This window comes from Megalops cyprinoides, chromosome 17, assembly GCF_013368585.1.
Source record: "Megalops cyprinoides isolate fMegCyp1 chromosome 17, fMegCyp1.pri, whole genome shotgun sequence".
In the NCBI taxonomy this organism is placed as follows: domain Eukaryota; kingdom Metazoa; phylum Chordata; class Actinopteri; order Elopiformes; family Megalopidae; genus Megalops; species Megalops cyprinoides.
Window position 1 is genome coordinate 7662170 of NC_050599.1, and position 11961 is coordinate 7674130.

The window sequence follows — 11961 nt, forward strand, 5'->3', positions numbered from 1 at the left end:
TTTCAAGGAAAAGTATGTTTAACTGATATGTCAGTGTCTCTCTGTGGTCATCCAAAAGCCTGAATATCTTCACATCTGAGTACATTGAAGCTATTGGCCTAAAGTTTTATGGCGGTTCCTCAGGCTTAACTAGGCGTTTAGCGTGACATATCATCTCCAGGGGAATAACTGCACCGGTCAGAAAGGCTCACCCTGTCTCGCTGGGTTAGCTAATTGAGCATTTGATCAGGGTACGGGGAGAAGGGTGGCGACGTTCTCGCACAGATCAGTCATAAAGTTCATTTTACCTCTTTGCTGAGGTCACACAAGGACACAGACGCTACGCTACTGCCGGCCAAAGAGGAGGCGTCTCCCCCTCTGAGATTCTGTGTGCTTCGCGTTCACAGACTACCCATTCCCCATGAAGATGGAGGGCACCCACTTGCATTTTATGTCAACTATAATGAATTGTATCTATATCCCTTTCAATACAGCCATTGGTGTAGATTTGCGATGTTCTTAAGGCTTTGCTTTTTACCTTTGTATATAAGAAGTTAGCTAAGGCAATGCTGAATTTGTAGCTCTTTCCCAGTCCTTGAAAAGCAATGTTACTGGTTTGCTGACGTTGCTTAAAAATACTTCATCAAGGGAGAAGGATAGAAGAATCTGTCTGCCTGTGTGTATGTTAGCATGTGTGCATGCGCACGCACGCACGTGTGTGTGTGTGTGTGTGTGTGTGTGTATGTGTGCGGGTGTGTGTGTGTGTTTATCTGTGTGAATACTGAAGTTGATCTTTGTTAGAAAAATATATAAGCTTCAGTAGCTCACTAAGTTATTGTAACTTAATATCTGAACAGAATTATGGCATTTGGATAGACTGTCTTGGTCTGTAGCTCCCAGCTCCAAATTCTTTTCACCACTGTTTGCTGTATTAAGATTGCTCTGTATGCAGTGTTGCTTCTTACATCAAACTAAAAATAGAGCACTCGTGTTTGGGTTTAAATCTGAAATATTGTACCCCTGAGGAGAATACAGGATCTGAATGTAGATACAGTCTCTAAAAGACTCCACACTCAGTCAGAGCCAGGGCCCTTGTGTTGGACAGCTGTTGTTGATCACTGCTGCAAGTGGTGCTTTCCATCCTGTGACAGCAATAGAAAACCACACTATTCATCTAAGCAGGTGTTAGCGGTGGAAAGCAGGTGAAACCTGTGTCCAGATCCTTTAGTCTCTACTAAGAGGCTGTTTTTATGGTTATGGTGTCACCAGTGCTGGTTCCTTCTATTTCTGTGGCTGAGAGCAGACTTACGATCTCTCCTGATTGCAATCATGAGACACACAAGAGCATATTCAACAGCTTTTTATGGTCATGAGTCAGGTTTCTCACTCTCCAGGGCTAAGACTACAAACATCACCCACGCGGTCAGCAATGCAGTCTGGGAGCATGTGCCTTGCCTGTACTGGCGACAGCATCTTGTTTGTTGAGCCATGATATCACTCTTGTTTTTATATAATTGCCAGCTCAGATTGCAGCCATTAGTCAATCTGTGACAGAGCCAAAGATGATTGTCACCTCAATTAGCAAAATCTGTACACTAAGCTGCGGCGATATGATAAGTCTCTGCATGTTTGCTCCTGTAGAATATACTCAAACACTGGGACCAGCTGTCACCAGCACACAGGCACTCGTCGAGCCCGAGCCTGTGTTTTTTCGGTGTTTTCTTAGAAAAATGAATAAATGATGACAGTGAAAGGTTTGGTGTACATATTGGAGTATTTGCAGGTTTTTCTGACTGCTGCTTGGTGCCAGCGCTGCCCAGAGTACATGCTGTTCCCTCTGCTCTGATGCTTTGTGTGAGAGAGAGGCAGTCCGCGCGTGTGACTGGTCCAGCCGAGTGCTAACGCGTGACCACATCTCTGCAACATTTTTGGCTCGCTTTCTGTGTGCTCTCAGTTCAGCCCTTGCCTGTAAACAGTCAGATGTATTTACTAAACAGTCTCCAATGCCCTGAGGTTTCTTGCGCCGTACGGTGTTGCCCAGAACCAAAGATTATGGCATTATTTCAGTTGCCCAAAACATGGGAGGAGACGGTGCATTTCCTTTCTGTCCGTCAGTATCAGCTTTCATGTATCCCTTTACCAGGTTGAAAGTGATTTCACTCTAATTAAGAAGCACAGGGTGTGCAGGAGTGGAACAGAAAGACAGGAGTGAGACAGAGGTGAGTGGCACAGAGATGCAGAGGTAAGCAGAACCAGAGATCCAAAGTACGGCAGAGGTCAACGAAAAAGATGAAGCGGTGAGTGAGACATGGATGAGGGAGTCTGAGCAGAGTAAGACAGGTGAATGAGACAGTGTTTTACAGGTGAAGAGGGCAGAGGTGTCCAAAACAGCAATTTAGAGGTGAGTGAGACGGGTTAGTGAGATATTAATTTAAATCGAGTGAGACAGATTCGTGCGACAGAGATTTAAAGCTGAGTGAGACGGGTTAGTGAGACAGCAGTTTAAGGATTCTTGAGATAGATTGACGAGACATCGATTTAAAGATGAATGAGACAGGTTAGTGAGATGGCGGTTTATAGGTGAGTGAGAGAGGTCAGGGAGACAGAGGTGCAGAGGCGAGGCGAGAGATGAGGAAGGAGACCGAGCTTCCCAGGTGAGACACACAAAGTACAGGGGCAGTGAAAGGGCAGTGATGAACAAGTTGGCCCGTTACAGACCTGGAACAGAGAGTTACGTAAGTGGAGGCAGTCAAATTACAGTCCTCGCAAGAAGAAGGAGACGAACAAGTGATGAGTCTGCGTGAGTAAACCTCGAGGAGACAGGAGAGAGGAGGACTGCAAGGCGCATTTCTGCAGGGGGAGGGGCTGGGGGCTTCTGAGGACAAAGGACCGAGACAGAGCACACCGTTTCCAGACTCAGCTTTGGTGGGCTGCGGCAGGCAGAGAGAGAGAGATTCTGATTTATTATATCCTGGTATCTTGATCACAGCAAGCATTGCCCAATTGTTATTTAAAACACAGGCAACCATACTCTGCCAAATCATTTGGGCAGGAGACGTGAAGACGTGTCTTGAATGCACCTGAAATTTCTCATCGCTTGCGGCTGTCTGGCAAGAATTCGGGCATAGAGCGCCCTCTAGTGTTATCTTCTCGTTAATACCGTCTGTTTGTAGTTTCTACCTTTCGTGTATTCCATTTGTAGGCTTGTGGACTGTGGACAGTATTTTCTGCAGTGCACACGTGTGTACTGGGCTTCATCTAGGCCCCTTAAAATCTTTGTTGTTGCCTCTCCGAAGGGACGTCTTTTATATTTTCTGTGGCAGAAATAAGTGAGAAATACTGCTGTATCAAAGAACACACATTTCATATTAGCTTTGCATACCAAAGCTTTAGTTGGCAAGCATCTGAAAAAGCAGCTCTGAGCAGTAAAAAAAATTCTCTATGAAGCAAGTTTTAGCTTTCCTTCAAACATAAAAAACTAAATTGCATGTTACTCTTGCGTTTCATTTCACAAACTAATTAAAAGCAGGAGGATGAACAGAAAAGGTAGTTACACGAATAGAATGCAACTTTAAATGTAACGTTTACGTCATGTTCTAATGAAGGCAGCTGAGACGCCAAAAACATGTCCAAATGAGTGTGTCATTGCCCTATTTTTCTACTGAAATGGCCTGAAAATAAGATCCAAGTGAAGTACAGTGCCAGTCAAAAGTTTGGACACACCTACTAGAAGGGTTTTTCTTTATTTTTACTGTTTCCCACATTTTAGAATAATAGTAAAGACATCAGCACTATAAAATAACACAAATGGAATTATGCAGTTGCCAAAAAAATGTTAAACAAATCAAAACTTGTCTTATATTTTGGATTCTTTAAAGTAGCCAAAAAAAAATGGAAAAAATTCATATGTAGGCATCAACTTCAGTATTTATATTTGTCTAAGAAACAAATATAAAGCATTTAAGCATAAGTCTTTAGATCAAAATGTGTTTGAATGTGTGTTACCCATTATCTTAATCAGGTGCGTCCAGACTTGGCTGGTACTGAAAGTGCAGACCCCCCCCCCTCCCCCTCTACTTTCCGTGGGCGCAGGGAGAATCGTGGACTGTTCCGCCTGGCCCTGTCGGTTAAGCGCTTCATGTCTCCATGGTTACATCGCAGTCGCCCCCTCCCTCCGCAGCCAGGCCCGCCCGCTCCTGACGGGGGTGACAGTGACTGTAATGCAGGTGACAGCTGGCTTGAAGTGTCGCAGCCAGTCCTCTCGGTGGCTCCTGGCTGTCCTCTCGGCTCAGTCACGGGGCCCCTCCAAAGCCCCAGCGCCATGGGCGCGGAGCTGCGAGGGCCGGCGTGTCACTGTGACACTTCTGCGATGGAGGTGACAGACAGGGCCAGACAGCAGAGAGAGAGAGAGAGAGAGACAGAGACAGAGACAGAGAGAGAGTGAGTCAGCTGAGGTCACGGGGGGAGTGTGTGTGTGTGTGTGTGTAAAACGTACAGCCGTTAAGGAGCGGTGCTGCAGGTGTTGCGCTGGACAGGTTTGAGGTTTGAGTCCCCGGCTCAGAGCTGATGTGGATACCTTACTACCACGTGGGGTCAGCTGTCTGGACCTCACCTCTGTAGGAGGACTCCTCGTTTTATATTACATTACATTGCTTTACATTCATTTAGCTGACACTGTTATCCAGAGTGACTTCTAGCACAATAGAACATTAGCGTATCAATTCAACTTAAACAAGCAACAGTGTCAGACCAGGCTAACGACACTCCCAGACCAGTGAGTGTGAGCATAACACTTTTCAAGCCCAACCGCAAGTTAACTTGTGCAACCTGACTAGACAAAGGAAGTCAAGTATACTACCATACATCACAGTCACTAGATCACAGAATCCAAAACACATCGCAACACTGCATGTAAAAAAACGGAGATTACTACAAGTAGCAGGTGTTATGGAGCAGGGATTGAGGTGGATTATGATGGCGTGTGCTTCTCATTTTCATCACGGCACCTCTCGTTTTGGAACCCCTCAGCTTGGTACGGAACAAAATCATGAAAGGGGACTGCACCCGACCGTACGCTCTTCCTCCTCTCTCATTGGACGGTTGGGCCTGAGATGACTCGGCACGGAACAGCAGTTTTCAGGCAATCGATGCCAGACATCCTGCTGACATGGGACACCCCGTTCCTTCCGACCCCGCTTCCCTGCGAGCGGCCAGCCCACCGCACAGACGCCTGTCTCCTCTCCCCCGTCCCCACGTCTGTGGTCTCCATTCAGAAGAGTCTCATTGAGATTCCCATTGAGGAGTCTTGGGTATCAAGCGATCGATTGGTGAAACCGAGCACTGGGGGGGGGGGGGTGACCTGACTGAGAGAGACCTGCCAGAGACCACAGGGAGGGGTCAGAGTCCAGCAGTCTTTTCACCGAAGCCAGCCGCCAGCCTTTTCACTGACCATTTCCTACAAACAGAGGTAGCAGCCCCACTCTGGGAGAAGGAGTTTCCTGTTGTTTCATACGCACAGTGAATTGATCGTTTGGATTTAGCAGCTCAGTTTTTTCAAGGCATTGTATCACTGATTCTGCATGTACTCGAGCAGGGGTAAAATTAGCCACCTCCTCTGCCCAGCTGCCTGTTCTGATATTGTAGAGGAACTAAAGAGATGGAATGCTGGCAGGTTTTACCTCAGGAAACAGCCCTTTTGGTTTTCGAGCTGGGTGAAAACCATGAAAGCTAGTCCAGTTTGTGTCCCGTGTAGTGATTTTTCTTTGCTTACATTCTGCTGTGAAACCAGAATGCTTTCAACCACTTACAAAGGCTAGGCCAAGAAAAAAAAAAACCTAAAGCTGAAAATTGTTGGACTGTAGCAGGAAAACACCAGCTGTGCAGAAGAATCTCATGCAAGCGTCACTTGAGTGTTTCTAAATGTGTATTCAGAATATCTCTGCTCAGGCCTTGGTGCTGGATCAAATGGGGATCCAAAAACAGGCAGAAACACAATGCTCCATGTCTGAGTGATATCAGCTGGTCACAGTGATGGCTCACTATCGCAGTATGGAAGTAGATGCGGCTGTTCACGCTGAAGCTCGTGTCTTTAGCGCGAGGAAGAGTGGATCCCAGCGTCTCCTCCTCCCGGAAAAATAAACTCCATCCAGCCGTGTCCTCTTAGCGAGAGCCGGCGTGATTTTGACCGCCAGCTGGCGGGTTCAATGAGCTGACATCCGAGGGCTTAAATAATTCACAGGCATTGAGTGTGAGCCTCTCGGATGCTTGAGCCCGCGTTTGCTCCGGGCTCTCTGAAACCTCAGAGCCTGTTGTGGCAGCTTCCCCCTCCGGTTCTCAGCGCGGCTCAGTGAAGATGTACGACTGCCCTCAGGTGCCGGAGGTGCCCGGGTGTGACAGGACAGGCACATTCAGACACACGGCTGGATGCAATATACCTTAATAACAGCACAGGGACATTCAGAGCAGCAGGCAGGTATGTTATGCTTTAATAACAGCGTAGGGGACATTCAAAGCTTCAGTCAGTTGCACCTCAATATCAGTACAGGATCATTCAGACATGCAGTTGGGTGTCACACACTTCAGTAACAGTACAGGACAATTTATACATGCAGTCATGTGTGTTATACCTTAATAATAGTGCAGGTACACTCAGACATGCAGTCAGGTGCGTTATACCTTAATAATAGTGCAGGTACACTCAGACATGCAGTCAGGTGCGTTATACCTTAATAATAGTGCAGGTACAGTCAGACATGCAGTCAGGTGCGTTATACCTTAATAATAGTGCAGGTACAGTCAGACATGCAGTCAGGTGCGTTATACCTTAATAATAGTGCAGGTACACTCAGACATGCAGTCAGGTGCGTTATACCTTAATAATAGTGCAGGTACAGTCAGACATGCAGTCAGGTGCGTTATACCTTAATAATAGTGCAGGTACAGTCAGACATGCAGTCAGGTGCGTTATACCTTAATAATAGTGCAGGTACAGTCAGACATGCAGTCAGGTGCGTTATACCTTAATAATAGTGCAGGTACAGTCAGACATGCAGTCAGGTGCGTTATACCTTAATAATAGTGCAGGTACAGTCGGACATGCAGTCAGGTGCGTTATACCTTAATAATAGTGCAGGTATATTCGATTGTGCAGTCATGTGTGTTACACTTTAATAATAAAACACTACGGTGTCGGCTTCTGTGTCATCTGTTTCAAAATGCCGGGGTTAGCCTGTGGGCAGTGAGGGGAAAGGCTCTTCTGTATCTACACACCACATCGTTCTGCTGTGTGACCCCAGGACACTAGTCTGTCTTTCCCCATTTGGATCCTGTATCCTAGGCTTTCTGCCTGCTCCCGACTCGAGTGGTGGGACAATCCTCTGATACAGGTCAGGACAGCGTCTTGGCTCCCATGCCAAGTCAAAACTCATCTTCTGTCTCTGTAAATATCCAGCAGTATAAATGGATAACATATAAAAATTGTAATCTATGTAAGTTGCTCTGGATAAGAGTGTCTGCTAAATAACGATATTACATTACATTACATACATTACATCCAGAGCGACTTCCATCACAATAGAACATAAGTGTATCCATTCAATTTAAACGAGCAACAGTGTCAGACCAGGCTCACAACTCTCCCAGACCAGTGAGTGTGAGCATAATACATAACAATAATGTAAATGTAACTTGTGCAGTTTTTGGATTTAACTTTTTGGAGTGACACCCATTTGACTCTAGCGGGTTGTGTTTTGTATGTACTTTTTACACATACTGTTAAGTTATTCCAGAAAAGAGAATCTGCTAAGCATAAAATATAAATGTAATAAGTGCTCAAAGGATCTCAAAGTCCTTTGGAGTGAACCGGGAAGGGGTGACTCACCTCAACCACCACCCACATGAGTGATACATGGTAGCCATGGTTGTGCCAGAACAGTCACCACACATCGTGCTGAGGGGGAGAGGGAAGGAATTATCAGTCCAGTTAAACTGGGGGATTATTACATGGCCAGACTGAATCAGCCTGAGCAGAAGTTTAGACAACTCTTTGTGGTATGTGTCATAGAGCTTTACCTCACAATGAGTCAGGACCTAAGATGAACTAATAAAATAAGACCTAAGATGAACTAATAAAATATGAAATAACAGTACCAGCAATTTCAGGTGTTCAGTATGGAGTGTTACATCTCAGAGGGGAGTGTTAAAAATGGGTGTGAAAAAAAAACAGCAGCTACCATAGTAGTTTCTCATTCAGACTCAACTTCTTGTATTTTAATGTTAACAGTTAAAAATATGACAGCAAAAACAGCAGATTATGGTAGATCATGGCATGGGTCAGCGTCAGCGTATGACTTGTCCATGCTCCGAACAGCAGCATGCCGGCTTCTGCCACCAGCTGTATTGCCATTTCTGTCTGGCGCTTGCTGTCTCGTATCTGCAGGTACATGAATTCCATGTACCGGGTTAACCAGTGTCCTCTCGCCCCTCTGTTGGAACATCAGTGAAACGTGTCTTATCTCTCTACCGCGTCCAGCAAATGAATAAATGTAGCATCCACATTATGTTCCTGGTTACCTGGCTAACCGCCCCTCCCTCTCTCCTGCAGGTACATCCGCACCATGTACCTGGGCATTCAGAGCCGGCGGAGGAGGGAGCACCAGCGGCGGTTCTACTGGGCCATGATGTACGAGTACGCTGACGTCAACATGCTGCGCCTCCTGGAGACCTTCCTGGAGAGCGCGCCCCAGCTGGTGCTACAGCTCTGCATCATGATCCAGAAGAACCGGGCCGAGACGCTACAGTGTAAGGGCCCGGATCCCTGTGTGTGTGTGTGTGTGTGTGTGTGTGTGTGTGCGCGCGTGTGTGTGTGTCCATGTGTGTGTGTGTGTGTGTGTGTGTGTGTGTGTGTGCGCGCGCGCGCGTGTGTGTGTGTGTGTGCGCGCGTGTGTGTGTGTGTGTGTGTGTGTGTGTGTGCACGTGTGTGTGTGTGTGTGTGTGTGCATGTGTGAGTGTGTGTGCATGTGTGCGTGTCTGTGTCTGTGTGTGTGTATGTGTGCATGTGTGCGCGTGTGTGTGTTTGTGTGTGTGTGTGTGTGTGTAAGTGAGCATGTGTATGTCCATGAGTGTCTGTGAGTGTCTGCATGTGTGTGTATGTGTGTGTGTGTGTATGTGTATGTATGTGTGTGAGTGTGCATGTGCACATGTGTGTATTTGTTTTGGCAAGACAGACAAAATATTTGCTAAAAATTAACAAGTTCATCTGTACTCTTTTTGGACTGAGGAGATCAACCATGTGAAAATCATGCATATTGTTGGTTTTCGTTTTTTGGCTATCAAATTTTAAAAAATCACAATGGGAATTGTGTACCGTCAGACAGACCTTCACTTTGACCAAAACAGTTCCACAATGAAACTGAAGGTGCTGTATGGTTATGCACTGAATTTACATCAAATGAAGAGAAGAAGCCTGGTTTTCACATTGCAGATCTGTACCGTTTAATAAGCAGGATTGTTGTATCTCAGATATGTATCATGTAAAAGAAACAGCTGGATTAAAAAAAATAACAGTTCATGCTCACAGCACTTAAAGAAGAAACTTTTTTAGATTTATGAAATTTTGTATAGGCTAAATTGATGCTTATTGGATAAATAAGCTGAATCAAACACTGTATTTAAGTGTGTAACATGCAGCCTTTTGTATGCTGCACACTTGATTTCATGGTTTGGTGTAAATGTTGACTCTTCAGATCTTCTGTGATATTAATATGCTGCAAAGTTCCCACATGAATTATGTAACCCACAAGGAACAAAAAGACATACATCAAAGCAGTACCGGGAGCAGGTATTTAGTTTAAAATGTTCCTCAGGGACAAAAGCTTGAAAATAAATATATATATGTATAATCTGGGGCAGGTGACTGCAGGTATGCTTGCATTAATAACAGGAACAAGGGATGTGTTCTGGGAGAGGGAAGGGGAGAGAATGAGAGATACTGCTTCTGTACGTCGTGTGACACTGCATTATGAACCTGTTGGTTGCCAAGACTAAAGAACGAAAAGATTTATAACCCTTGCATAAGTATGAATCATTTGCTCTGGGTTAAGGACAAAATGCATTGTGGTTAGGTTAAATGGAGTCCTAGGTGTTTCTTAAAGTGATGCTTTCCCCTGAGACCTTTGCTACAGTTAATCAGTGAGATGAATATGAAAATAGTTACAGGTAAAGACTCAAAGAATACACACTGTACCTCCCCTATCCCTTTCTGTCCCCTCCCTCTCCCTTACTCCCCCACTCCCTCTCTCTCTCTGTCTCTCTCCCTTGTTTTCTCTGTCCCTCTCTGTCCTCTCCCTCTCTCCCACTCTCCCTCTCCTCCTCTCTGTCCCCTCCCTCTCTCCCTCTCGCCCTCCCTCTCTCCCTCTCCTCCTCTCTGTCCCCTCCCTCTCTCCCTCTCTCCTGCTCTCTCCGGTGCAGGCGTGTCCTCCGTGGCCTCCCTGCTGTCCCTCGCGTGGGTCCTGGCCTCCTACCACAAGCTCCTGCGGGACTCTCGGGACGACAAGAAGAGCATGAGCTACCGGGGGGCCCTGATCCACATCTTCTGGCGCCTGTTCACCATCTCCTCACGGGTGCTATCCTTCGCCCTCTTCGCCTCCATCTTCCACCTCTACTTCGGCATCTTCGTGGTGCTGCACTGGTGCGCCATGGCCTTCTGGGTGGTGCACGGCGGCACCGACTTCTGCATGTCCAAGTGGGAGGAGGTGCTGTTCAACATGGTGGTGGGCATCGTCTACATCTTCTGCTGGTTCAACGTGAAGGAGGGCCGGACCCGCTGGCGCATGGTGGCCTATTACTCGGTGGTGCTGGCGGAAAACACGGTGCTGACCTGCCTGTGGTACGTGTACAGGGACCCGGCCACCACCGACGCATACGCCGTGTCGGCGCTGTGCGGGGTGTACCTCAGCTTCGCCTCGGGCGTGCTCTTCATGTTCCTGTACTACGGGCTGCTGCACCCCGTGGGCCCCCGCGTGCGCCTGCTGGCCAGCTCCTGCTGCGCCGAGCTGCTGTGGGGGCTCCCCCTGCCCCCCGAGGCCGAGCCCATGGCCCCCACGCCGGGGCCCCGCGGGTCCCAGGCCACCCCGACCAGGGGCTCCACCGGGGACTACACCCAGGGGGAGGACCTGGCGGCGGACACCTGCCTGCCCGTGTTCCAGGTGAGGCCCACCACGCCCACCACCCCGCGGGGCCGGCCCTACCGCCCCGAGGGCCCCCTCATCAAGATCGACATGCCCAGGAAGCGCTACCCGGCCTGGGACGCCCACTTCGTGGACCGGAGGCTGAGGAGGACTATCAACATCCTGCAGTACATCACCCCTAGCGCTGTGGGCATCCGCTACCGGGACGGGCCCCTTCTGTACGAGCTCCTCCAGTATGAATCCTCCCTCTGAGACCTCATAACCCCCCCCCGGTCCATCCCTCTTTCTCTCTCTCTCCCTCCCTGCTCCCTCCCTCTCTCTTTACCTCTCCATCTCTCTCTTTCTCTCTCTCTCTCTCCATTTGGTGTTTTCCTTTACTTGGTTGTTCATTTTTCTTACCCTGAAAGCTATGAAAAGAAGTTCTTTCAAAATGTTCACGTGGTGTCATGCCAGATCAAGGAAAGACCTAAAAAGGTCTAAATCAAAACGATATGTAGAAAGGGGGAAAAAAAAAACCTTAATGTAAAATATATTTCAGTGATATAAAACTGTTCAAAAAACAGTTGAAGATCACCTTTGTTTTTGGTACCTGAGTGTATATATTTTGTATGTACAGGAGAAAAAAAAATCCTTTTCTTTTGGTTGTTTTGGTTTTCTGTTCAGCAGATGTGGCAGTAATTCAGACTCTGCATATGGGAATGGTGGGAACAGGAAACAGAGACATTTTCAGCACCGCCTCTGAAAATGTTTATAACCAGCAACTTAACCATTATGACCATCACAGACTTAAAGAAAG

The 11961-nt window shown here is 47.2% G+C and overlaps 1 protein-coding gene across 1 annotated transcript in view; it reads left to right on the top strand.

Moving 5' to 3' along the window:
* xkr6b (XK, Kell blood group complex subunit-related family, member 6b) overlaps positions 1 to 11417 on the top strand; it is a 58085-nt gene extending 46668 nt beyond the window's left edge. Inside the window, exons 2-3 of the mRNA XM_036550453.1 lie at positions 8582 to 8778; positions 10447 to 11417. Coding sequence (XP_036406346.1) covers positions 8582 to 8778; positions 10447 to 11417 — 1168 coding nt within the window. The remainder of the gene's footprint in view (positions 1 to 8581; positions 8779 to 10446) is intronic.
* The last annotated feature ends 544 nt before the right edge of the window (positions 11418 to 11961 follow it).